The sequence below is a fragment of the Chiloscyllium plagiosum genome, unplaced genomic scaffold (assembly GCF_037043375.1).
Source record: "Chiloscyllium plagiosum isolate Xiang-an unplaced genomic scaffold, Cpla_swu_hap1 HiC_scaffold_9, whole genome shotgun sequence".
In the NCBI taxonomy this organism is placed as follows: domain Eukaryota; kingdom Metazoa; phylum Chordata; class Chondrichthyes; order Orectolobiformes; family Hemiscylliidae; genus Chiloscyllium; species Chiloscyllium plagiosum.
In genome coordinates, this window is record NW_028270147.1 from 22,378,496 (window position 1) to 22,405,977 (window position 27,482).

The 27,482-nt window shown below is 44.5% G+C and overlaps 1 protein-coding gene across 3 annotated transcripts in view; it reads right to left on the minus strand.

The window, feature by feature from the left end:
• bcar3 (BCAR3 adaptor protein, NSP family member) overlaps window positions 1-27,482 on the minus strand; it is a 188,151-nt gene that overhangs the window by 27,650 nt on the left and 133,019 nt on the right. For 2 of the 3 annotated variants that reach the window (XM_087990469.1, XM_043698829.2), the window contains one exon: window positions 224-352. In XM_087990469.1, the coding sequence (XP_087846595.1) occupies window positions 224-352 (129 nt within the window). Of the gene's footprint in view, window positions 1-223; window positions 353-18,565; window positions 18,858-27,482 lie in introns of those variants that run through there. The other variant, XM_043698830.2, reaches the window with a different exon arrangement.

Below are 27,482 nucleotides of genomic sequence, written 5' to 3' on the forward strand. Positions count from 1 at the left end.
TGCTTGTATTGAAATAATCAGTGTTAAATGATACTATAAAGTCTAGACTGACTCAAAACCATATGGGATCTCTGGAGGAATCCCATGTAGGAAACATTGTCTCATTTCTGCACTAATTTCTAGCAGCTCAGGTCTGACTATTCAAGGAAAGTGAACAACCACAGCTCAAAGGAAAATAAATGGCATGGTCCAGATCAAACCAAGCAATGTTCAGCAGCATTACCTTCCTGGGAATTTGGCCGTGGTACCAGGCATGACTTCGTAGGTCTTCACTGTTTAACTTCAGTTCTTCCTCCAGCTCCTTTTTCAGTTTCTCAGGTGTTGAGTCCATTATGTACCTGTCCTTAGAGAACTGAAAACAGAACAGCAGAAACAAAGAGTCTGTCAAAATCCCTCCAGCCAGTCCTTGCTCTGTTACCCAAAGGTAACGGCTGCACACTTCATTTAGATTCACTCACTGAACCTACTTGGAGTTCAAAAGCATATTTGGCCGTGATTTCCATTTTCCAGCTGGTCTTTTTAATTTCAAATCAATAGCAGCAGGAGATGAATTACACTGGTCACACTGTTCACGCCGAGCAGTTAGAAATACCCTTGCTTCAATCAAGCTAACACTGTAATGACTCTGCTAACCTACAGGAAAGAGTGTTCTCCCAAACTGCTAATGATGCATTTTATTTGTTTTTATTGATCTAATGATATTTAGTTACAAAAAATTAATTTCCGTCACTGCATTATTTTATGAGCTAGGAGAAGCTCTGTACACAGCTCTCAAAAATTCACCTCATAAAGGTTTATTTTTCCATGAGTAACTCTGATTGTGACAGTTGCCTGGAGATATAACAACTGAGCTATGTATCCACCCTCTCACTTTCTAATCCCGTGGGACAAAGATAAGAAGCAGAAAATAAATATGAAAGACTAAAAGGCACATGCAAACCCTTGAGCTAATGTTGAGTATGTGAATGAGGGTATACACAAACATTTGTGTTGATATCTGTGTGTGTGTGTGGCTCTGTGGTCTACTTTGCCATTGAGCATTATGAGCGATTCTGATTCCTAATGCAACTTCCTCTCCATTAATATCAGTTTAATGAGCTGATAATTCACTTACATTTAATTATTAGTTCAACAAAACACCAGTGTGGACCACTGTTTGCCATGTTATCATTATTCACTTGTCACTCCATCTCTGCTTTCATACTCATTAACATAGTGCATTCATGAGTTACCTCATCTCTGTCACTGCCTATGTCTCACCTTTTCATAAACGTAGAGCTCAGCATCACTATTTGCAAGAACAAAGTAAACTTTCTATCCCGAATATTTTTCAAATATTGTTTTCCTCATGGAAGGAACCGTAGTATTTCTGCACCTTTGATCTCATCCTGGATGCATTTGATTTTATGCTCAACTCCTTGTAGCTTCATCAGTTTAAAAAGACCGCACTTTGCCAAGCACCACAGATTCCAATCCAGCACCATTCCGTCATTATTTGTCTACACTATAAATCAATGCACTTCAAAATATTCTTTACAAGTGCTTAAGCATGGCGAGGATTTTCTGAAAGATGTGACAACATTCTAAAAGCACAAGCCTTTCCATCTTGATTGTAGTTCTGGAGTCGGAAACGGGCAGGTAAGTAGGGCACCAGCTGGGTAACGAGCCAAGTGCCAGGTGGGTTGGGTGCCAGCCAACCTTCCCTGTAAGCTCTGCAGCCACTGGGAATCTCTGTGAATTGATTGGCCAATGATTGCTTCTGCTTTCGGATGTTGCTGTCACGCAGTAAAAAAAATTACAAGGAACACTGCTACCAGCTTGGTTTGAGGGGTAGGGTACCAAGTGGTTAGGATGCCAGATTGTGAGGTGGTAAGGGAACCAGGTAAGTAATGCAGTCTGGGGGGCAAGTTGAAGTGGGTGGGAGATATCGGGTCCTGTGAAGGTGGAGGGAGGTGGGTGTCAGTTTGATGTGGGTTTCAGGAAGATTGGGGGAGGGGGGCTGATTGGCGAGCTGAGATTGATCAGGCTCTGGATGGGAGAAGGGGCCGGGCCAAGTCCCTGGTGATTGGAGACAAATCAGTCCAGAGCAGGGAAACAGAGGGCACAAGAGAAAAGGGCAGTGGCTCTGGAGAGGGCGAAAGAGGTCAGGGAAGGAGGAGCGGGAAAAAGGGGGAAGCAGCAAGCATGGGGCAGCAGGAGCAAGTGGCATGGCAACGGAGATGGGCTCTGGGACAGTGGAGAATGATGGACAAATCCCGGGAGATGACATGGAGTTAGGTCAGGAGCAGGTGGAAGAGGTGGTGGGTGGTCAGGTCCAGTTAGGGTTTGGGGGTGGTGGAAGGAGCCTATGGGGCGGGAGGGTGTATCTGGGGGTGTGCACGAGATAAGTATAGGACCTGCTGAATATTTACTCTGGAGTTAAATCAAGGGCTGAACCTTACCTTTACCGGAAAGTGCGAGTCATGTCGAGTTTGAGTGAGCGATTCTTGCTGTACCTCACCAAACCCACCACTTTAATTACTGTTTGAGCTCGCGTAATGAGAATCACATTTGATTTCGGGGGAGTCAGTGTGGGCAGGGACCTGGAGGGCAGCATTGGTTTTCCATCAGGAAGGGAGTGTGATACCAGGCCATGCCAGCCTGCTCCAAGGTTCTTACCTGGGTTAGAGCTGTCTCAGATGTCTGTAGGACACCCAGCACTACAGGAAGGAGCTCAATGTCCTTCTGTACTTTGTCAGGGCAAGTGCCACCATCTTCTGTAGATACCTTATACTGACCCTATCTCTGCTACTATACCCTACCATTCTCACTATTACCTGCAACATCTTCCTCATTCACTCTCACCCACCCCAACTACCAGATACCACTAATCCCCATAACCTGCGCATTGCCTGCTCACTTGCTCAGGAAATCCCCTCACCTGCACCAACAGTAATATCTATGCCACCCACTTTCACCTCCCTCAATTCCTGACTCTCCCTCCTTCAGGAGGAAAAGAGCATCTGGCTGGGCAGAAATTATTGCGAGGAAATTTCCACCTTTCACACAATTTCTTCAAAGTGTGCTACAATGGAAATTCCACATGGTTCCCTATGCACACCTCCCACCTCTGCTGGAGTATGGCCATCAGAAAATCCAGACCAATGAATGAAATTCTGCAGGTTCTCCCAGTCTCCACCATAACATTCCCATACTTATCCCCAAGGAAAATAATGCAGTCAACAGATTTTAAAATGGGTTTTTTGCATAGAGTCATACAGCACAGGAACAGACATATCGATCCAATTCATCCATGCTGACCAGACATCCCAATCTGACCTAGTCCCTTTAAACCCTTCCTATTCATAAACCCATCCAGATTACCTTTTAATTATTGTAACAGTACCCGCCTCCACCAGTTCCATACACGCACCACCCTCTGCGTGAAAAAGTTGTCCCTTTGCTCCTTTTTAAATCTTTTCCCTCTCACCTTAAACCTATGCCCTCTAGTTTTGGAGCTCCCACTCATGGTAAAAGACTTTGGTTATTCGCTCTATGATTTCATAAACCTCTATAAGGTCAGCCCTCAGTGTCTGCTGAAGCGACACTTATGAGTGTGGGGAAAACCTCGCATATCCTGTTTCCTTCCCCTGTCAGAGCAAAGCCCAGTCACAGGCAGCTCCTCTGTCCAACTGCTGGAAGAAGCTCTCTGTCAGACTGTCAGGGAGTCTCCCAGAATGGGACATGGGATCTTCCAGCTACTGCTGCCAGAAAGTGACCAAACCTGCAGCAATGTCTTCAGCCAGGCACGGCAACTCCACCTGGTAACTGAATGACAAGGGTCGCCCTGGGATCATAGCTCTCACCGAGTGGTTACAAATCCCTTACTTTTAGAATTTGAATCCCTACAGTGGGGATACAGGCCCTTCGGCCCAGCAAATTCACACCAACTGTCCGAAGAGTATCCCACCCAGACCCATTCCCCTACCCTATTACTCAACATTTACCCCTAACTTATGCGCCTAACCTACACATCCCTGAACACTACGGCAATCTAGCATGGCCAATTCACCTAACCTGCACATCTTTGCCTTGTGTGAGGAAACCCACGCAGACACGGGGAGAATGTGCAAACTCCACACAGACAGTCACCCGAGGCTGGAATCAAATCCAGGTCCCTGCGGCTGTGAGGTAGCAGTGCTAACCACTGAGGCACTGTGCTGCCCCAGTAGGGTTTCTGATTAGGGAAGGATTGAATCTCACATGGACCCTGTGAGATTCAGCAGTTGTCTTGGGCTCAGTTGGAGGCCTGACTCAAGCAGAACAATTGCTTATAAACTATAATTGAATGTCCCATAAATGGGGTTGATCCATTGTGAGGTGCATACTAAGTCCCAGAGAAGGGAAAATGGAAGGAAAATATTTCGACAAATATTAATTTACATTAATTATAAATTCAAATTATTGAATGATGTCTCACAGAAAGTGGGTATTCTGTCTAATGTGCCGATCCTCTTTTGAAACTTTCTTTTTATTTCATTAAAAGAAATAGTTTAGTTGACAGAATGGAGAGCTATATGATAATCAGACAGCCCTGGGATGTCTCTCCAGTGCCGATTCAAATAAGTCAACCTTGCACTACAGTGCCCTCTGGTGGTACACCAGAGAATGTACGTGAGGTAGGTTACATACAGAAGTCCCAGCAAAAGTATAAGACTTGGGAGTTCCTTCATCAGACAGGCTATTTTTATTCTTTGATGGAATTTGGGCATCATTCGTTAGACCAGCATTTATTGTCCATCCCTACTTGCCCTTGTGAGGAGGTAGCAGCACAATGCCTTAATGTACCTTCGCAGTCCATGTGGTGCAGGTACACCTACAATACTGCTAGCAAGGAATGTAGTTCCACAGTTTTGAGCCAGTGACACTGAAGGAATGGCAATATATTTCCAAGTTAGGGTGGTGTGGGATTTGGAAAGGAACCTTCAGCTGGTGGTGTCTCCATGTCCCTGCTGTCCCTGTCCTTCTGGATAGCAGTGGTTGTGGATTTGGAAGGAGCTGCCTGAGACAATACACACTGCCGATACTATCTGCTGATTGTGGAAGAACTGAATATCTAAAGTGGTGGATGTGGTGCTAAACAAGTGAGCTGCCTTGACCCAGTTTGTTTGAGTGTTGTTGAAGCCACTTTCTGGCAAGTGGAGCAAGAATTCCATCACACTCCTGACCTGTGCCTTGTAGATAGCGGACAGGATTTGTGGAGTCCGGAGGCGAGTCCCCAGTCTCTAGCCTGCTCTGTTAAGTACTGGATCTACATGGTTTGTCTGGTTTAGTTTCTCAGCTGCAGTGGCTCAAGAAGGATGCCGTCCACCATCACCAGGGTAACTACGGGTTGGGCAACTAAATGTCACCTTGCCAGTGACACCTACATCCCAGGAATTAAAAGGGAATTGATTTACAGATTAATTACCACAGCCTCACATCAACGCCAAGTCAGTCAGTATAAACTAGAACAGATTCTTGACAACATTGAGTCATTCTCTCGTTCAGTACGATAAAAAGTCTCTGTTCTTACCAAACTATAACAAAATGTTTGTAGCACAGAAACAGACCATTCAGTTCAATAGGTCCTTGCTGTGGTTTATACTGTGGTCAATACTGATACAATCCATCTCCCACCTCTCTTCATCTCAGTCCTCTCAACATAACCTTCTCCCTATATTTATCTCGCCTCCCTTTAAATGCATCTCCACAATTCAACTCGAAGAGTGCCTGTGGTAGAAAATTCTACGTGCTAACTATTGTCTGTAAAAAAAATCCTAAATTTCTTTTTGTGTTAATTGGTGACTCATATTTATGGTCCCTGAGTTCAGATCTTGCTCACATCTACTCTATATCTATCCTTTTAATGACCTTGCATCTGTACGAGGTCATCCCTCAGTCTTCTCAGAGGTTCTTTCTCCTGGTTGAGAATTCTAGCGCCAGGAAAACAAGAGAGGGACAGAGGTTTGGAAGAATGATGGACAGTCACACTGGTCCATGTTTTATAGGGCCAGTTGCTGTTGGTAATAGAGCAGAGACTGGGCGTATAGAACGTATCCAAAGCTCCACTGGCTGATTCCTAACTTGCATCAACTCCCATTCGCACAGCAATACCTTGATTTAATATTCTCAGCCATATTTTGAAATCCTTCCATGGTCTCATTGTTGTAATCTCTCCTGAAATTCTGAGATCCCAATGCTCCACTGATCCTGGCTTGTCATGCTCCCCAGCTGTTAATGTCTCTTCCACCGGCCGTGTCTTCACGTGACCAGGTCCTTAAACTCTGGAATTCTCTCCTTGCAGTTTGAAACCTCTCTCTCCTCCTTCAGGACAGCTCCTAAAACGCATCTCTTTGACCAAGCCATTGGTCACCTGTCCTAGCATGGGCAGCAAGGTTAGCACTGCTGCCTCACAGTGCCAGAGGGTTTGATTCTACCCTCAGGTAACTGTGTGGAGTTTGCACGTTTTCCCCATGTCCATGTGGGTTTCCGTCAGGTGCTCCAGTTTCCTCCCACAGTCCAAAGATGCGCAGGTTAGATGGATTAATCATGTTAAATTGATAATAATGTCCAGGGGTGTGCAGGGTAGGTGGATTACCCATGGTAAATGCACGGTTACAGGGATGGGGTGGTGGGGTGGGTCTGGGTAGAATTATCTTTGGAGGGTCAGTTTGGACTCAATGGGCTGAATGGCCTGCTTCCAAACTTATGGATTCTATGATTGAATATATTTTTATATGGTTTGATTTCAAATTCATTTGATAATACTTCTGTGAAATGGCTTGAGATATTTTTCTGTGTTGAAGGCAGTATATAAATGCAAATTGTTGTTGTTCTGAAAACCAGATTGTGGAAATGCTCCACAGCAGACATCACTTAAGCAGCTGTAAGAACAAGGTAGAGGATGGAGTTCTCATTCCTGATGAAGAGCTTATGCCCAAAACGTCGATTCCCCTGCTCCTTGGATGCTGCCTGACCTGCTGTGCTTTTCCATCACCACACCCTTGACTCTGATCTCCAGCATCTGCAGACCTCCCTTTCTCTAAAGGGTAGGGTTCACTTTGTACAAAGCAAGAACTCAATCATTCACAGTTACACGTCCATCCCAAAACAGTGATCATATCCAAGTTCAATTAAATCACACAGTACTGAAACAGACTCCGGCCCAACTCGTCCATGCCAACCAGATATCCCAAACCTAACTGGTCCCATTTTCCATGTTTGGCCCATATCCCACTAAAGCCTTCCTATTCATGCACCTGTCCAAATATCTTTTAAATGTTGTAATTTTACCCACCTCTAACACTTCCTCTGATGGCTTATTCCATACAAGCACCACCCTCTGCATGAACAAGTTGCCCCTCAGGTCCCTTTTAAATCTTTCATCTCTCACCTTAAACTTATGTCCTCTAGTTTTGAACTCCTCTACCCTGGGTAAAGACCTTGGCTGGTCACCTTATGTATGCCCTTTATGATATTATTAACATCGATAAGGTCACCCATCAGGCTTTGATCCTCCAGGGAAAATGTTCCAGCCTATCCTCATAACTCAAACCCTCCAGTCCCAACAACATCCTTGGAAATCTTTTCTGCATTCTCTCAGGTTTAACACCATCCTTCCTATAGCAGGGCGACCAGAATTGTAGCAGTATTCTAAAAGTCGCCTCAGCAGTGCATTATTGAGCTACAACATGACAACCCAACACCTCTACTCAATGCACTGACCAATGAAGGTAAGTGTGCCAAATTGCGTTCTTCACTATCTTGTCTCCATGTGATGCTACTTCAACCATGCAAAGGAAAGAAAGTGGCATCTCCTCTGACAAGTTACCAGAATATTGCCCTCGTGAGAGTGAGGAAGGAGCTCATGAGAATCATTCCAGCGATGAGACATTTCAGTCATGTGGAAAGATTAGAGAATTTAGAACGGTTTTCTTTGGAGAGGAAATGTCTAATGAAATCTGATCAAAGTTTTCAAATCCATGAACACAGATCAAATGGATAGGGAGAAACTGTTCCCAATCATAGATCAGGATCTGGAGGGTGCGGATTTAAAGTATTTTGCAAAAGAAGCAAATGTGATCTGGACGAAAGGCCTTTTATTACACAGCAAGTAATTAGAGTGTGGTGGGTGCAGGTTCAATCTCGGCATTGGATGGTTATTTGAATGAAAACATTTTACGAGTTCTCTGGGGAAAAGGCAGGAGAATGGCAGAAGCTGAAATGCTTAGAGAGATGGAGCAGTCTAGACAGGTTTGAATAGCCTGCCTCTGCACTGTGCAGATTCTGTGGAATCATCTTATCAAATATCAATAGCTCCTGTAAAGGCGGCCTTCATGGGGAGCACAAAGTTAAAAATCACACAACACCAGGATATAGTCCAACAGGTTTAATTGGAAGTACACTAGCTTTCAGAGCGACGCTCCTTCATCTGATGAAGGAGCGTCGCTCCGAAAGCTAGTGTGCTTCCAATTAAACTTTTTGGACTATAACTTGGTGTTGTGTGATTTTTAACTTTGTACACCCCAGTCCAACACCGGCATCTCCAATTCATGGGAGCAGCCTGATGATAGTTTGGTTTTAAGTCCCAGGCTACCTCATCATTGCTACACTGCCAAATGGCCAATGCATTGGCTAAATTATGTACTCTTTCTGACCAAAGGCTAGCAGACCCTATTAGAAGGGGAGGCATCCCGAGTGACAATTCATTGGAAAGCAGTCAACTCAGAGTTAACAATTCGGGTCCAGTGGCCCTTCCTCTGAACGGAAGAAGGGTCACTGGACCCGAAACGTTAACTCTGATTTCTCTCCATCGATGCTGTTTTCCCTGGAGCGCTGGAGGCTGAGGGGTGACCTTAGAGTTTTATAAAATCATGGCGGGCAGGGATAGGATTAATAGACAAGGTCTTTTCCCTGGGGTGGGGGGAGTCCAGAACCATAAGGCATAGGTTTAGGGTGGGGGGGAAAGATATAAAAGGGACCTAAGGGGCAACTTTTTTCACGCAGGGGGTAGTGAATGTATGAAATGCCAGAGGAAGTGATGGAGGTTGGTACAATTACAACAATTAAAAGGCATCTGGATGGGTTTATTAATAGGAAGGGTTTAGAGGGATATGGGCCAGGTGCTGGCAGGTGGGACTAGATTAGTTTAGGATATCTGGTCAGCATGGACGGGTTGGACCGAAGGGTCTGTTTCTGTGTTGCACATCTCTATGACTTGACACTACCCGACATGCTGCAATTGTCCAACAATTTCTGTTCTTGTTTCAGATTTCCACCATCCACAGTTCTTTTGGTTTTATGATTTTTATTATCCCTTCCTAAACTAAGGATAACGTGCTGAACACTTGTAGCACTAGATCAGAATATGCCTGTGGTTAACTGGGTGATTCACTGAGCCCCAGGGGGACAACAGAATGAATTTCTAATCTGGTGTTTCCTATCCTACATCAGAGAATGGGAATTAACATAATAACACATGGAAGTGATGTTCTAATTGCTGTTTGTTCACAGTGATTTACCACTCACACTTTCCTGTGATCCATAACATGTCTTTTGATACTATTTGCTGCTCCAATTAAATGCCTTTACCCATCGAAAAAAAGACATCAAACACCCCAATGATGGGTAAACATCAAAGATCAGTGTACAAGAGCAATCAGTTAAAAATCACACAACACCAGGTTATAGTCCAACAGGTTTATTTGGAAGCACTAGCTTTCGGAGCGCTGCTCCTTCATCAGGTGGTTGAGGAGTATAAAATGAGCAATCAAATTCATTTATCTATTTATGGCAGACCCATCACTCCCTACAACAAATGAATACTTATTAATATATTGCATGGAGAATTAGAGTGTAACAAGAGAAACAGGCCATTCAAGCCATCAAATCTGTGCTGGTATTTTTCTCCACAAGTCACAGACTCATCACACTCTCTACCTCATTAATTTATTGTGTGGCATTTCTCAATTTGAAAATTGTTTTGAAAATAATTTTTAAAACTTACTTCACTTGATGTAACACATCCCAAATATATTGCTGTGTCCAACCCTGGTGTTCTTGGAAATGTGGTTGTAAGATCTAGAGAGGTAGGTGCAGGAGTAAGCCATTTAGCCCATTGAGTTCATTCCTCATTTGGTAACACCATGGCTGATGTAATACGACCATAACTCTACTTTCCTTCCATTCCCCAAAATGCTTGACTCCCTTATCTGTCTACGTCTGAGTAATTCAGCCTTGAACATTTTCAATCACCCAGCTTCCACGATTCTCTATGAAAGAGCATTACAAAGACTAATGACCCTCTGAGATGTTTCTCCTCATATTTGTCTTAAATGGGAGATTCCTGAAGGAGCAAATTACTGTTGATGCTGGAATCTGCACTGAAAGCAGAAATTGCTGTAAATCACAGCAGGTCAGGCAGCATCCGTGGAGAGAGAGCTAGCTAACTTTTCGAGTCTAGTTTATTTTTCAGCATTTCTGTTTTCATCCCTTGTTTTTAAACTGGTCCCCTCATTTCTAGATTCAGAAACATTCCTCCAGTAACTACCCAGTCAGCCCTCTTCAGAACCTTAATTGTTTCAATCAGATCACCTCTCATTCTTCCAAACTGCACTAGTTTAGGAGAAAGTGAGGACTGCAGATGCTGGAGATCAGAGCTGAAAGTGTGTTGCTGGAAAAGCGCAGCAGGTCAGGCAGCATCCAAGGAACAGGAGAATCGATGTTTCGGGCATGAGCCCCTCTTCAGGAAAGGGCATGAGCCCTTCTTTCCTGAAGAAGGGCTCATGCCCGAAACGTCGATTCTCTTGCTCCTTGGATGCTGCCTGACCTGCACTAGTTTAGGGTCAACCTTTCCTTGTATGACAACCCATTTACCCCAGGAATTATCCAAGGGAACCTTCTCTGAACTGCTTCCAATGCAAGGGTCTCACTCCCCAAATAAGGGGTTCCGAACTGTACGCATTACTTCAGAGACTGGAGGTTGGCTAATGTGGCGCCATTATTTAAGAAAGGTGATAAGGACAAGCCAGGGAACTATAGACTGGTGAGCCTGACCTCGATGGTGGGCAAGTTGTTGGAGGAAATCCTGAGTGACAGGATGTACATGTATTTAGAAAGGCAAGGACTGATTAGGGATAGTCAACATGGCTTTGTGCGTGGGAAATCATGTCTCACAAACTTGTTTGAGTTTTTTGAAGAAGATCTCCAATATCTGCAGTACTCACTTTCTTCTCCTGGACCATTAATCCACATGAAAGGGTTCTTAAAGGATTTACAAGGATGTTGCCAGGTTTGGAGGATTTGAGCTACAGGGAGAAACTGAATAGGCTTGGGACTGTTTTCCCTGGAGCGTTGAAGGGTGACCTCATGGAGGTTTATAAGATCATGAGGGGCATGGATAGGATAAATAGGCAAAGTCATTTCCCTGGGGTGGGGAGTCCAGAACTAGAGGGCATAGGTTTAGGGTGAGAGGGGAAAGATATAAAAGCGACATGAGGGGCAGCTTTTTCACGCAGAGGGTGGTGGAGGCTGGTATCATTGCATTATTTAAAAGGCATCTGGATGGGTATATGAATAGGAAGGATTTAGAGGGATATGGGCCAAGTGCTGTTAAACGGGACTAGATTAGGTTGGGATAGCTGGTCGGCATGGACAAGTAGAAACAAAGGGTCTGTTTCTATGCTGTACATCCATATGACTTTATGACTGTAAGTAACAGAGAGGATTGATGAGGGCAGAGCGGTAGATGTGATCTGTATGGACTTCAGTAAGGCGTTCAACAAGGTTCCCCATGGGAGACTGGTTAGCAAGGTTAGATCTCATGGAATACAGGGCGAACTAGCCATTTGGATACAGAACTGGCTCAAAGGTAGGAGACAGAGAGTGGTTGTGGTGGGTTGTTTTTCAGACTGGAGGCCTGTGACCAGTGGAGTGCCACAAGGATCAGTGCTGGGTCCTCTACTTTTCATCATTTACATAAATGATTTGTTTTGAGCATAAGAGGTACAGTTAGTAAGTTTGCAGATGACACCAAAATTGGAGGTATAGTGGACAGGATTTGGACCAGATGGGCCAATGGGCTGAGGAGTTGCAGATGGAGTTTAATTTAGATAAATGTGAAGTGCTGCATTTTGGGAAATCAAATCTTGGCAGGACTTTTACACTTAATGGTAAGGTTCTAGGGAGTGTTGCTAAACAAAGAGACCTTGGAGTGCAGGTTCATAGCTCATTGAAAGTGGATTCACAGGTAGATAGGATAGTGAAGAAGGCGTTTCGTGTGCTTTCCTTCATTGGTCAGAGTATTGAGTACAGGAGTAGGGAGGTCATGTTGTGGCTGTACAGGATATTGGTTCAGCCACTTTTGAAATATTGCGTGCAATTCTGGTCTCCTTCCTATCGGAGGGATGTTGTGAAACTTGAAAGGGTTCAGAAAAGATTTACAAGGATGTTACAAAATGTCCTGCTGACCAATGTAGTTAACTCAGCCACATTAGGGGCATTTAAACAGTCCTTGGATAAGCATATGGATGATGATGGGATAGTGTAGGGAGACAGGTTCACAGGTTGGCTCAACATCAAGGGGCAAAGGGCCTGTTCTGCATTGTATTGTTCTATGTTGCCAGGGTTGGAGGATTTGAGCTGTAGGGAGAGATTGAATAGGCTAGGGCTGATTTCCCTGGAGCTTTGGAGGCTGAGGGATGACCTTACAGAAGTTTATAAAATCGTGAGGGGCACAGATGGGGTAAATAGACAAGGTCCTTTCCCTGGGATGGGGAATCAGAATTAGAGGGCATAGGTTTAGGGTGAGAGGGGAAAGATATAAAAGAGACTTAAGGGGCAACGTTTTCACGCAGAGGGTGGTGCTTGTATGGAATGAGCTGCCAGAGGAAGTGGTGGAGGCTGGTACAATTGCAATATTTAAAAGGTATTTGAATGGGTATATGAATAGGAAGGGTTTGGAGTGATATGGACCATGTGATGGCAGGTGGAACTAGATTGCGTTGGGATATCTGGTCAGCATGGATGAGTTGTTTCCATGCTGTTCATTTCTATGACTCTACGTGGTCTCACTGTGACCTTGCTACAGTTGTAGCAAGACTTCCCTACTTTTATCTCCCTTGCACTACCAGCTGAATAACTTTCATCTGGATTAATAGCCTGAGGGGTAGATCTTGATGGTGTGACATTGTGACTTTGGATGAATGTAAAGATTTCTACATTTAATTCCACTGGATCCACCCCTAACTCTCACCTGGGAGTCTGATTCAGTGACTGAAAACAAGGTTAAAATACTGTAGTCTGCTGTTTGAATCAAAAGGGTGGGCAACGTGGGAATCAAAGTGAATTAAAATGCTCCAGCTGTTAGAAATCTGAGCAAACTACTTCTGTCCCTGACTATAACAATAAAAATATGCAGTCAGTTGCCCTACTACATGCTGTTTTTCAAGGAGATTCAGCTGCCTGTAATGACTGTTTTCTTCATCAACAAACACAGGTGTGGTAAAATATACCCAGGCCTCAGCTTCAGAGAGTTGGAGTGCCTCCCTTTCAGCCGGCTGTGTGGTTATCTGATCTGTTATTTTAACTCCACAATTCTCACCCATTCATGTTGTACCTGCTCCACTTGATCAGAGGCTCACCCATCATTTCAACATCCACCATTACCAGGACCAGTGCTTCTGTGGCTGCAATATGCATTTGCTGCAGAAATCAGTGCAGCAACTCACCGAATAAGGCACATTGTTGAAAATGTGTTGCTGGAAAAGCGCAGCAGGTCAGGCAGCATCCAAGGAGCAGGAGAATCGACGCTTCGGGCATCATGCCCGAAGCGTCGATTCTCCTGCTCCTTGGATGCTGCCTGACCTGCTGCGCTTTTCCAGCAACACATTTTCAGCTCTGATCTCCAGCATCTGCAGTCCTCACTTTCTCCTAAAATAAGGCACATTGCCTTACGTTTTACTGTCTTATATTCAAGGCTCAGACAGACAGATTTTTGATCAGGAAGGGGTTTAAGGGATATAAGGAAAGTAGCTTGAGGATTATCAGCTCAGCCATGATCTCACTGAATGGCAGAGCAGACTCAACGGGCTGAATGGTCTCCTCTGTTTTCTACATCTTACGGTCTAACATTCCCCTGCAACTCACGCACCATGCTGGCTCATAAATATTTTGCATTCCTTCATCATCACTGGGCCACTATCTTGGACCTCCTGTTTGACAGCACTGTGGAAACATATATGAAGGACTGGGGTATACAGTAGGGAGTTATGGTTAGATTAGATTCCCTACAGTGTGGAAACAGGCCCTTCGACCCAACCAGTCCACACCGACCCTCTAAAGAATAACTCACTCAGACCCATTCCCCTCTGACTAATGCACCTAACACTATGGTCAATTTAGCATGGCCAATTCACCTGCACATCTTTGGACTATGGGAGGAAACCAGAGCACCCGGAGGAAACCCACGCAGACACGGGGAGAATGTGCAAACTCCACACAGAGAGTCACCCGAGGCTGGAATCGAACCTGGGTCCCTGGTGCTGTGAGGCAGCAGTGCTAACCACTGAGCCACCGCGCCGCCCCAAATGATGACAGAAGATACAAGGAACCTCAAGTGGAGCATAAATGGACTGCTTGAATCAAATTGCCAGTTTCTGTGTTATTTGTTCAAGGTAATCTAGGACTTACAATGTTATGTAACACATCAGGGAGAGAGACTATGTTTATACAGGTATTAAACAGAATCAGAAGCTGATGGCTCAAAACCAACAAAGTAACACCCCATCTATGTTCTTCATGTGAAAGAACTTCCCAGAGTATTTTATGAAAGGAACAGACAGTGTGTTAAGGATTTAAAGGGGGATACAAAAGACTCTGGTGTCCCTGTTACCAAAGTGTTGCCTTCATGTACAATGAGTCACTGATACCAATGTGCCTCATGTAAAGTATTGTGGGCAAATGTCTTTACAAAGATCTTTGAACACAGCGAGAAGTATCAAAGATTAAACTGAATAGGAAGAGAATTGCAGAGGATTAAAGTTTAAAGGGAAGTTGGACAAGCAGAAATCCAGAGAATCGACTGGATAAAGAACTGAAAACCAAAAAAATGCTGGAGAACACAGTGGGTCAGGGAGTATCCATGAAGAGAGAGCAAGCTAACGTTTCATTGTAATAGAAGCAGGAGCTGGCCATTTGGCCCATCGAGCCTGATCCGCAATTCATTAGGGTCATGGCTAAGTCAAATATCACACCAGGTTATAGTCCAACAGGTTTATTTGAAAGCGCAAGTTTTAAGTCTAGATGGCTCTTCATCAGAGCTGAAGAGAAGTATGGAGGGGGGCAGCATTTATGCAATGGGGGGGGGGTGGGGGGAGCCGGGGAGAGGGGTGAAGTGCAGGGGGACTTTGATAGTTCAGATTAAGTGATCGGAATGTGTAAATGGCAGAACAATGAGGTGTCAAACTGGAGTGGGGGAAGACATGGTGACAGAGAATGTAAGAAGCAAAGCTAAAAGATAGAGAAGGAATGGGTTCACAATTTGAAACACAGCTGAGAAAGCAAGTTTTGGCAAACACCTTGTGGAACAGCAGCAGTGAAATGGAAAGCAATGAAGATGTGCATGGTGAAAGAGCCACTGGAATTCCTGTTGGCAGGACTGGGGAATGAATTCTCTGAAAGGGTACAATAATGCACAAGGGTTTAGGAAAACCGAGCAGCACCCTGAAAATGATTCTAACAAGGATAATACCAGAAGTTAAGCTGAGAGGAAAGTTATATAGTTGGGGTAGAGGGTGGTGGTGGTGGTGGGGGTGGGGGGGGGGGGGGGGGGTGGAGGAAAAGAGGAAGCTGAGGCATGATACTTTAGAAATATCTGAGCAAGTCAGGAGGAACCAGGGTAAGACTCTCCACTGGCTGGAGTCATACTTGGCACAGTTGGCGCTGTTTGTGGTTGTTGGAGATCAATCATCTCAGCCTCAAGAACATCTACACAGGAGCTCCTCAGGTCCTAGACCCAACCATCTTCAGCTGCTTCACCAAGAATTTCTCCTCCAACAGAAGGTCAGAAATAAGGATACTCACTGATGACTGCATAATGTTCAGCACCATTCATATCTCCTCATATACATGTCCACATTCAGCAAGACCTGAACAACATTGAGGCTTGAGCTGATAAATAATAAATAGGAGAAAGTGAGGGAGATCAGAGGAAGGGCTTATGCCTGAAACATCAACTGTCCTGCTCCTGGATGCTGTCTGACCTGCTGTGCTTTTCCAGCATCACACTTTTCAATTCCCATAAACAACAAGTGTCATTCACAGCACAGATGTACCAGGCAAAGGAAAAATCCAACCATTGCCCCATGACATTCAATGGATTACCATCACTGAATCCTCCACTTTCAATACCCAGAGACTACCATTGACCAGAAAATGAACTGGGCCAGGGGGATAAATACTGTAGCCACTGCAGCAGGTCAGACACTGGAAAACCTGCCAGTAAGTGACTTATCTCATGACTACCCAAAGTATGGCAATGATCTACAGGTCACAAGTCAGGAATGGACTGGAGTACTCTTCATTTGCCCAGAGGAGAGCAGCTCCAAATACACTCCAAAATAAAATCAACACCATCCAAACTAAAGCAGCTCACTTCATCAGCCATCTTAAATATTCTCACCCTCCACCACTGTAGCATCAATATGCAACAAGATGCCCTCAAGCAACTGGTCAAAGCTTAATTTGCTGCACATTCAAAACTCAATAGCTCTACCACCCAGAAGTTCACTCTTAAACTCAAAACCTTAGAACTATATCATTGTCCCTTTACTGTCATTGCGTCAAGATCCTAAAAATCCCTCCCTAACAGCACTGGGTAATACCTACACAACATGGACATTTGCGAAGGCAGTTCAACTCACCTTCTCGGGGCAGTAAGAGAAGGGCAATAAATACTGGTGTTGCCCTGAATTAATAAAATTCGAACAGTACACCCTGGATACTGTCCTCATAATAATTTAAAACCATTCTTCACAGTGGAGTTAATTACTCATCATTTTAGCCAGAAATGCTTTTGTTCCAATATTGACCTCATTATGAAGTAATGTATGTGTTTCAGTTCAACAAAGCTATCTGGGAAAGTGCACATCCTCCATTAGGCTGTCTATCGGACAATCTCTGTTTCCACCCTGGTCCTGTGTCATTATGAGAGTTTATATCGAAACCTTAAACAGTTTATCTGGGTCTCTCCCTTCCGGCCACTCTAGACTAAAACTATGCTGGAACTTTCCTTCATTTCTTCCACTCGCACAGAGCTTTCAAACCGCAAATCCCAATGCGAAAGAAAATTCTTCTGAGCGCGATATTTTCTTTGTGCGGCTGGGAACGGTTCAGAAAGACCCACATGAAACACAGAGCGGTTTCCCACACAGACTCTCTCGGACTGACATAACACACCTCGGGGTTTTTTTTGGAATTTAGCTCAACTGAGATTTTCAAAGTGGGGGGGGAGGTGTTGGTTATTATTTTCATGTGCTGTGGCTTTTTTCGATTTTTGAGAGATGAAGGTGATTCACATCAACATAGGACGAACAGCCCAGGCTGTGGGGTGAGTCAAGGACGGGACGTGAGGCACATTCATTCCCCCTGCCTGTAGGGGTGGACCCTTGTACACATCCTCTCGGGGTCTGAGGGAGGGGGAAGATACTGGGGAGCAGTTTCCCAGCTTGCGTTAGGCCGCTTGCAGAGATAGCGTGTCTCCTGCCCAAATCACACCCGGCCTTAGGACTCTCTTCAGGAGTTTTGCTGCTCCCGCCTCCAGACTGAGAATGCAACAATCTCCATCAATACCCAGCTCCCAACCCGGAAAATCACGAGTTGCACCGACAAGACACGAGTCTCAAGGATTATTGCCCATGAATCACAGGGTTCCGTTGGAAGATGGACCAATGCCGTCCAGCTTTCGACCAGAAAAAAAAACATCTTTATTTTTAAACGATTGAGTGTGTTTCTTTTAAAGTTTACATGTGGTGCGGGGGGTTATTTTTAGTTCATTCCTTAGCAAGACGGTTGGCTGGGCCCAGACCCCGATCCAACACTAATAATACCCTCAAGGCACAGGAACTGGCTCACAGCTAAATGGAAAGTTCCCATGACAACCTCTCGAGTTATTTTAAGTATTAAAGCCTGATGCCAAACTGAGGAAGAACACATTGCTTAATACCGTACAGCTGAACCAAACTCCGTGAGTCTAATGTCACACACTTAACAAAATAAAAACAAAATTCGAGCTAACAGGTACATTTGAATAGAGCCTCCTTCAGGGGGAGCACCGGGTTAGTAGGAAATTTAAAACTTTACACAGACCATAACTTCATTCATAAAACCATTCCTGTCTGTATTCACACAATGATAATGTCTCAGCTGTTATTCCAGAGACGTGAAGCGTGGGATCTGTAAACCTTATGCTGGTACAAATATATGTTTTTTTCAAGTTTCATCAGGAATAGCCCGGTCTGGTTGACCTGTAGAAATGTAATGTACATACCTTGACTCCAATGTAGGAGCTCCGATAGAAACAGCACAGGGCTGCCGACAGAGCTCTTAAAACACTGCATCTCTCTGTCATTTTGACGGTATGATGTCCGCTATTTTTGTTTGGAAAAACAAAAACGCACACGGAGGAAAAGACGGTTGCCAGGACACCGGGTTAAAACACCACAGAGGATTTCACAGGGGATGGTAAGTCCATCACTGGGTCGCGAACTGACAGCTCCCCGTAATGAGCAGAGCTCTCCTTAAGCGCTCGCTGCTTGCTGAGAGCTCAGGGAGTCAGCCTGTGGGGTCCCGCACTGGCCATGTATGGAGAGAGAGAGAGAGAGAGCTGGACTGACAAACAAATAGCGCTCTCCACTCACTGGAGACAGCCAGCCCCCTTTGCAGAGTCGCTGGAAGCTCAGAGCAAGACGTCAGCTCGCCAGCACTCCCTCCCTCTGTCCCGGGGGAGTTAGGATGCACCTTACCTGGATCACCATGGCTGTACCCCTCTTATTAATCCCCCTGGAGGGACAGTGCTCTGGCGCCTATTGAGAGAAGCCAGTCCCGTCGCCAGCTGAGAACCGAAAGTTGAGTGGGAATAGCCATGGACCTGCGTTCTGAATCATTTACTCATCCGAAAAATGCAGATCACGCCTTACCCAGAGCATCGTCCCGTTAATGAAATGTGACTCCCGGCTAAATTGCCAACTGTACGTGTTTGAATGAATCATAGGAATAAAAGCATTAAAACTCGACCCTTGTTTTAAAAGCTGTAAGCAGAACGAACTCTCCTGAAGACGATGACTGTTAAGATCAATTAAAACCCGTCAAACTCTACATTTTCTTTAGATTGATTACCAAAACAGGAACTTCAGGACCCCGGGGTGGGGAAGAATGGGTATCAGCCCATCTCCAATTACACAACATGCTCATGGAAACTTAGATTTTAAAAATGGGGCATATATTTAAAATAATTAGCCAGAGAAGCAAAGAGGATATGAAAGAGAAAACAAAACACATAGCTAGTAATGAAGGTCTGGAATGTACTCTCTCTGAGTGTGCTGGAGACAGGTTTACTGATAACACCCAAATAGAGACTGTTTTCTGAAAAGGAAGAATATGCAGGTTATGGACAGAGAGCAGGGAGAATAGCGCTAGGTGAGTTGTTCCTTCAGAGAGCCAGGGAAGATAAGACAGGCTGAATAGCCTTCTACTGCACTGTATTAATCTGTCAATCTGTGAAGTAATAAGCCACTGTCCACAAGGGACCAGAGTTCCTGAGGTTTTTGTATCATTTATTCATTCATTGGATGTGGGCATGGCTGGCTGGCCAGTATGTGTTGCCCCATTCCCAATAACCCTCGAGAAAGTCGGGGTGAGCTGCAGTTCATGTGCTGGAGTCACCTTCACAATGTAGTTAGGGAGGGAGTTCCAGGATTTTGACTCAGTAACATTGAGGGAACGGCAATATCTTTCCAAGTCAGGATGGTGAAAGGCTTGGAGGGGAACTTGCAGGGGGTAGTATTCCTGTCTATCTGCTGCCCTTGTCCTTCTAGTTGGAAGTGATCGTTGATTTGGAAGGCGCTATCTAAAATGTCTTGGTGAATTTCTGCATGGCATCTTGTGGATGGTACACATTGCTGCTGCTAAGCTTCGGTGCAGGTGGGAGTGGATGTTTGTGGATGTGGTGCCAAACAAGCAGGCTGCTTTATCCTGGATGGTGTCAAGTTTCTTCAATGTTATCAGAGCTGCACCCAACCAGGTAAGTGAGGAGTGTTCCATCATACTCCTGACTTGTGCCTTATCGATGGTGGCTAGGCTTTGGGGAGTCAGGTGGTGAATTATTTGCTGCAAGACTCTTAGCCTCTGACTTGCTCTTGCAACCACATTGTTTATATGACTAGTCCAGTTCAGTTTCTGGTTAATGTGAATGAGTGTGTGTGTTACAATAATCAAGGGTTACTGATTATTTTCCCTCCAATTGTGCACTTACAGGGACTGACAGGCAACTGCTGTACTAGGATATATACAGCTCAAAGTGCATTCAATTATCCAGAAAACAATAAACATCCACGCATTGTCTTTCTGATGCTGAAATGATTTTTGTTCCACTGTCCAACCAATCAGAAGTAAATCACCTCTGCTTGAAAAGCTTCTTCCTGATGTCTTACTTAAACCAACCTGCCGCCAGCTATAGACTATGCCTCTTGTTGTCCTGAAAATGGGTTAAGCTCAGTGGAGCACACACACCAGATTGACAAGTACTGCATTGTCACATGTAATACCTTCTGGATGAGTTTCTCATTGCCTGTCTGAGTGCGTGTGAAAGGTAAGAGTGTTTTTTTTGGTGCAAGGTAAGAGCGTTTTGCTTGGCAAATGGTGACCCTTCAATCAACATTATTAGAGGAAAAGAACCAGTCACTCTCTAATTACAGTTTATGGGATCTTGCCATGTAGAAATTGGCTGCTGTTTGCCTACATGACAACAATGGTGACATTTTAAAAGTAATTCATCCACTGTGAAGTCCTTTTGGGGAATTCTGTGAATGTGGAAGGTTCTATAAAATAACCATTGATCTATTAGTTTAGATCATACTGATTTGGACAAGTTGAACCAAAATTGTCACACCCCTAGCCAAGTTGTTCCAGTACAGGTACAACAGTGGCATCTACCCGACAATGTAGAAAATTGTCTAGATGTGTCCTAAACATAAAAAGCAGGTCAAATCCAACCCAATCAATTACTGCCCCATTGGTCTCCTCTAGATTATCCATAAGGTGATGGAAGGTGTCAAGCAGCTGCTTAGCAACAACCTGCTCAGTGACGTCCAGTTTAGGTTCCGTGAGAGCCACTCAGCTCCTGACCTCATTACAGCCTTGGTTCGGACATGGACAAAAGGGCTGAATTCCAGAGGTTAGGTGAGAGTGACAGTCCTTGACATCAAGGCACCATTTGACTGAGTGTGGCATCAAGGAGCCCTAGCAAATCTGGAACCAGTGGACATCAGAGGCAAACTCTCCACTGGTCAGAGTTATCTCAACTGCAAGACATCCATGTAGGAGTTCCTCAAGGTAGTGTTCTAGGCTCAATCATCTTCAGCTGCTTCATCAATTACTTTCCCTCCATTATAAGGTCAGAAATAGGGATTTTTGCTGATGATTGCACAATGTTCAGCACCATTTGCAATTCTTCAGATACTGAGTTGAAACTTTATTGCTGGAACAGCACAGCAGGTCAGGCAGCATCCAGGGAACAGGAGATTCGACGTTTCGGGCACAGGCCCTTCTTCAGGAATGAGCAGAGAGTGTTCAGCAGGAGAAGATAAAAGGTAGGGAGGAGGGACTTGGAGGAGGGGAGTTGGAAATGTGATAGGTGGAAAGAGGTCAAGGTGAGGGTGATAGGTCGGAGTAGGGTGGAGGCGGAGAGGTCAAGAAGAAGACTGCAGGTCAGGAAGGCGGTGCCGGGCTGGAAGGATCCGGCTGAGACAAGGTGGGGGGAGGGGGGATGAAGAAACTGGTGAAGTCCAAGTTCATCCCCTGCGGTTGGAGGGTTCCCAGTCGGAAGATAAGACGCTCCTCCTCCGACCGTCGGGTTGTTGTGGTTTGGCGGTGGATGAGTCCAATGACCTGCATATCCTCGGTGGAGTGGGAGGGGGAGTTGAAATGCTGTGCCACAGGTTGGTTGGGTTGGTTCGTCCGGGTGGCCCAGAGGTGCTCTCTGAATCGCTCCGCAAGTAGGCGGCCTGTCTCCCCAATATAGAGGAGGCCACACCGGCTGCAGCGGATGCAGTAGATGATGTGGGTGGAGGTGCAGGTGAATCTGTGGCGGATATGGAAGTTTCCCTTGGGGCCTTGGAGAGAAGTGAGGGGGGAGGTGTGGGCGCAAGTGTTGCACCTCCTGCGGTTGCAAGGGAAGGTGCCGGGAGTGGTGGTTGGGTCGGTGGGGGGTGTGGATCTGACAAGGGAGTCGCGGAGGGAGTGGTCTCTACGGAAAGCTGATAGGGGAGGGGAGGGAAATATATCCTTGGTGCTGGGGTCTGTTTGGAGGTGGCGGAAGTGACGGCGGATGATGAACCTCTTCAGATACTGAAGCAGTCCATGTCTACATGCAACAGGACCTGTGCAATATTCAGGTTTGGGCAGTAGTATTCATACCTCACAAGCTGAAAATGTGTTGCTGGAAAAGTGCAGCAGGTCAGGCAGCATCCAGGGAACAGGAGAATCGACGTTTCGAGCATAAGCCTTTATGCCCGAAACGTCGATTCTCCTGTTCCCTGGATGCTGCCTGACCTGCTGCGCTTTTCCAGCAACACATTTTCAGCTCTGATCTCCAGCATCTGCAGACCTCACTTTCTCCTCAAAGATTTCATACCTCACAAGCCAAAGTCAATGACCATATCCAACAAGAGAGAATTTAGAACATAGAACATTGCAGCACAGTCCAGGCCCTTCGGACCTCGATGTTGTGCCACCCTGTGAAACCAATCTGAAGACCATCTAACCTATACTATTCCATTCTCATCTATATGCCTATCCGATGACCATTTAAATTTAACTATTGTTCCTTGATATTCAATGACAGGAGTCCTGAATACCTCACTGTCAATATCCAGGGGGTTATCATTGACAGGAAACTGAACTGGGCTAGCCTTCAAATACTGTGGCTACAAAAGCAGGTCAGAAGCCAGGGAACCTACAGCACGTAACTAATCTCCTAACTCTCAAAAATGTGTCCACCATTTACAAGACACATAAGAAATATTTCCTGATTGTGTGGATGAGTGTAGTTCCAACAACCCTTGAGAAGCACTGCAGAGATTTACTAAGGCTTCTCAGACAGCACCTTTCAAACTCATGGCCTCGACCATTTAGAAGGATAATGGCAGCAGATACATGGGAACAACACCTCCTTCAAACTTCTGGCTCAGCCAGAGATGCCCACATTAAGAATTAACATTTGAAACAACTGTTTCCTGATGAATGCTGAGGTAACTGTTTCCAATAGTTAAAGGGTCAAGGTGGTGGTCTCAGAAATAGAAGATTAAGTATCGACAGAGGACAGCCATAATATATTCACACTTAGTGTTATGAAGTTCCAGAATAGATTCCTTTGTAGTAACTGAAAGCCCAGTTTCTACATTCTAGGTTAGATTAGTTGGGTGGATGGAGGAATTTTGCAGGACTTAAAGGAATACGGGAATAGGGAGTGTAATGTAATTAATAAATGTAATTGAAACTATTGACTTGAATGGAGTGTATAGGTCAGCTGGGTTGGATCAGATGACTTGCTACTGTTTTGTAACATCTGCATATTTCACTGTGTCTTCCTGGAAATGTACAATTAGAAAGCGAATGACCCAGGGTGGGTGTTAAGGAAATACTTTACAGTGAATCATTCTTCTAAAATGTTTCTAAGATTCATTTGCATATCAATGGTAGAGACGAATGAGATTTGGAAGATTCTCAATTATTTATGTGCTTTATTAACTGCTCTCTTCTACTGTCCTGCCCTCTTAAGTACTCTGTGCACATGTCCATCAGGATCCTCTGCTCAAGGGCGGCATGGTGGCTCAGTGGTTAGCACTGCTGCCTAACAGCTCCAGGGACCTGGGTTCGATTCCAGCCTCGGGTAGCAGTTTGCGCATTCTCCCCGTGTCTTTGTGGGTTTCTTCTGGGTGCTCTGGTTTCCTCCCACGATCCAAAGATATGCAGGTTAGGTGGATAGGCCATACTAAAGTACCCATAGTGTTCAGGGATGTGTAGGTTAGGTGCTTTGGTCAGGGGTAAATATAGGATAATAGGGTGGGGGAATGGGTCTGGTTGGGTTACTCTTCAGAGGGTTGGTGTGAACCCGATGGGCCGAAGGGCCTGTTTCCACACTGTAGGGATTCTATTTTCTAGTACAGTTGGGTTTAGATTAGATTAGATTACTTTACAGTTTACTTGCATTTGTCTTTGACAATACCTCCTAAGATCATAACTTCTACCATCGAGCGGGACAAGGACAGCAGGTGCATGGGAACACTACAAATTGCGAGTCACATATCTTGTTTTAGAACTATGTTCCTGTTCTTTCGTTGTCAATACCTGTCATTCCAAAAACCTTGGAACTCCCTTCCCAATAGCAGCATGGCTGTACCAACATCTCAAGGACTGCAGCTATTCAAGATGGCTGCTCATCACCTCCTTCTCTAAGGCTAAATAAGCAATAAATACAGCCTTGCCAAAAACACTCACATTTCATGAATGAAAAGCAACCTGCAACTCTACAGGAGCTGGATAATTTTTATCTTTTGATCCCTACTTGGAGGAAAACACAGAGTATTCCACCTGCAAAATTCCACCTGTTCGTACTGGTTTTGAATTAAGAAGGGAAGTCACCAGTGACCCCATGGTATTTGCCTTGGACCAACTAATTGGCTTTCATGTTTCCACTTCCATTTCAGGGTTAATGGCTGAGGCAGAAACAACTGCTACATTCAAGTTTAGATCAACTGGGTTGATAATAGAAAATTGTTTAAAGTGAAGATGAGAATAGGAAGATAAACATAATTATAATTGATTGTTTATGTGAACTGATGGAATTCTGCCTTCAGTGTAATTTAGCCCTAAATACATCCCAATTACCTCCCGCCTTTTCGAAGGTTGATAGTCAATACACAGCTGAGGTTTGATTCACCATGAAATGGAAAGGGCAGCATGTTGGGAATTCTGGGCATGGTTGTTACCTACACACATCCTTGGGGTGTATGTCTGTTCTCCAATGATCTGGAGACCGAAATACTGAGCCAATGAATTTTGCCATTAGACCCGAGCATAAGTTACTGTTCTTAAACAGGCCGAACTCATTATCTTCGCAGAGAGCTCAAAGAAACCTTCAAACATGCACTGAAATGGATCAGACAAACATCTAATTTTAGATCTTAAGGCACTTAGGTTAATTACAGCCCTAGTTCAATCCACATCAGTAAATACTGTAACATAAACTGTGATAACTGAATTCAGGGGCACACCCGGACTAGCAGTCAATACCATGCATGACTGGTGTACCGGGAAGTTCTTGAATCATGTCCCACCCAAGTATGCTATTTCTCTGCTGAAACTCACCTCCTCCACTTGCAGCATTCCTTTTCCAAGAGAAAATGGAAGAGGCTTTTAATATCCCTGTACCATTTTAAAAACAACAACTTATTAAAACAAGGTGGATGCTAAAGTAGCCACAGTTCGTGATTGAAGAAAGATATGTCCTGGGTAACTGCAGGTCCATAGCAGCTCAGCAATACAGACAGCAGCAAATTGAAAACCAGATGTCAAATGTATTGCACTCTCATTAGGGGCACAGCAGAAGTGTGTTTAAACCCAGTAGCAGTGCACCTCACTATCTGCCCTGAGAGCATGGAAGCAGTCTGAGTGTTCGAATAATATTACCGTCCATCTTTGACCTCTCGACCCACACAAGCTGCAAAGTGGGCAAGGAAATTACACTTAATCACAAGTGACAGATGGGTAGGCGAAAACAGTAATGCTGGTGTGTCAATCCATTCAAACAGGTCATTAGTGATAAGTGCTTTTTGAGAAAATTTACGACATCTCCATTTGACTCCTTAAAAGGACTAGTCACCACTAATGGAGGGAGGACCCACCCCCCCCCCCCCCCTCCTCCCTGGAGTTCCCTTCTTTCTAAATCCATTGATAATGCTGCTACACATCAAATTGATCAGGAACAGCAGAAGGCCATTTAGCCCCTTCAATCTGTTCTGCTGTTCAACGAGATTGTAGTTGACCTGTGAACTAACTCCAATAACCCGCCTTTGACCCATATCTTTTAACAAATTTGATAACAAAAATCCATCAACCTAAGAATCAAAACTAACAATCACTTTATCATCAGTTGCTATTTATTGGGAAAAAAAAGTTTCTAACTTATACCATCATAGAGTCATATAGCATGGCAACAGACCCTTCAATCCAACCTGTCCATGCCAACCAGGTTTCCCAAACTAAACTGGTCTCATTTGCCTGCATTTCGCCCATATCCCTCCAAAACCTTCTGAATCATGTACCTGACCAAAATGTCTTAAATTTTGTAACTGTACCTGCATTTGTCATTTCCTCTGGCAGTTCATTCCATATATGCATCATCCTCTGTGTAAAAAAGTTGCACCTCAGGTCCCTTTTAAATCTTGCCCTCTCACCTTAAAAGTATGTCCTCTACTTTTGAACATCCCTACCCTAGAGAAAAGACCTTTGCTATTCAATTTACCTATGCTTCTAATGATTTTATAAATCTCTACAAAGGTAACCCCTCAACTTTCTACGCTCCAGGGAAAACAATGTCTCAGCCTCTCCTTATATTTCAAACCCTCTAGTCCTTCTAACATCCTTTGCATGTAAATGTGTTTCCTAATTACATTCCTGAAAGAACTAGTTCTAATTTTTAGACTACTTCTCCTTAGTCCCAGTGTGATGATGCTGAGGCTTTAGGAGCTATATTTTGTCCTGGTTTCTTTTGAGAGAGAGATTGAATGAAAGATGAGAAGTAGTCCATGGTAACATAAACAGCTAGGGAGACCTTGGGGTTTTTAAAAAAAAGTTAGAACAAAAGAAGCAGCTTGCATGGGTGTGGTCAGTTCTGACAGACCAGGATTTCCACCTTATTTTAGCTTTTAGATCCAACAGAAGCTGCTGGAGTTTTGAAGAAGTAGAAGCTATTTTTCCTTCTCTCTCGGTTAGAGCTAGAAGCTGGGGTTTCTCTTCCTACTGTGGGCATTGCATGTAAGAAAATCTAATTCCTAAATTTACCTTTTTGCCAAGAGATGTGTTTATGGGATATTGCTATATTGGAACAGTTAATTACTAATAGTGTCTCTATTATTCTGTTAAGATTTCCAATAGAGTCAATTTATTCCAAGTTCTTTTTTGTTTGA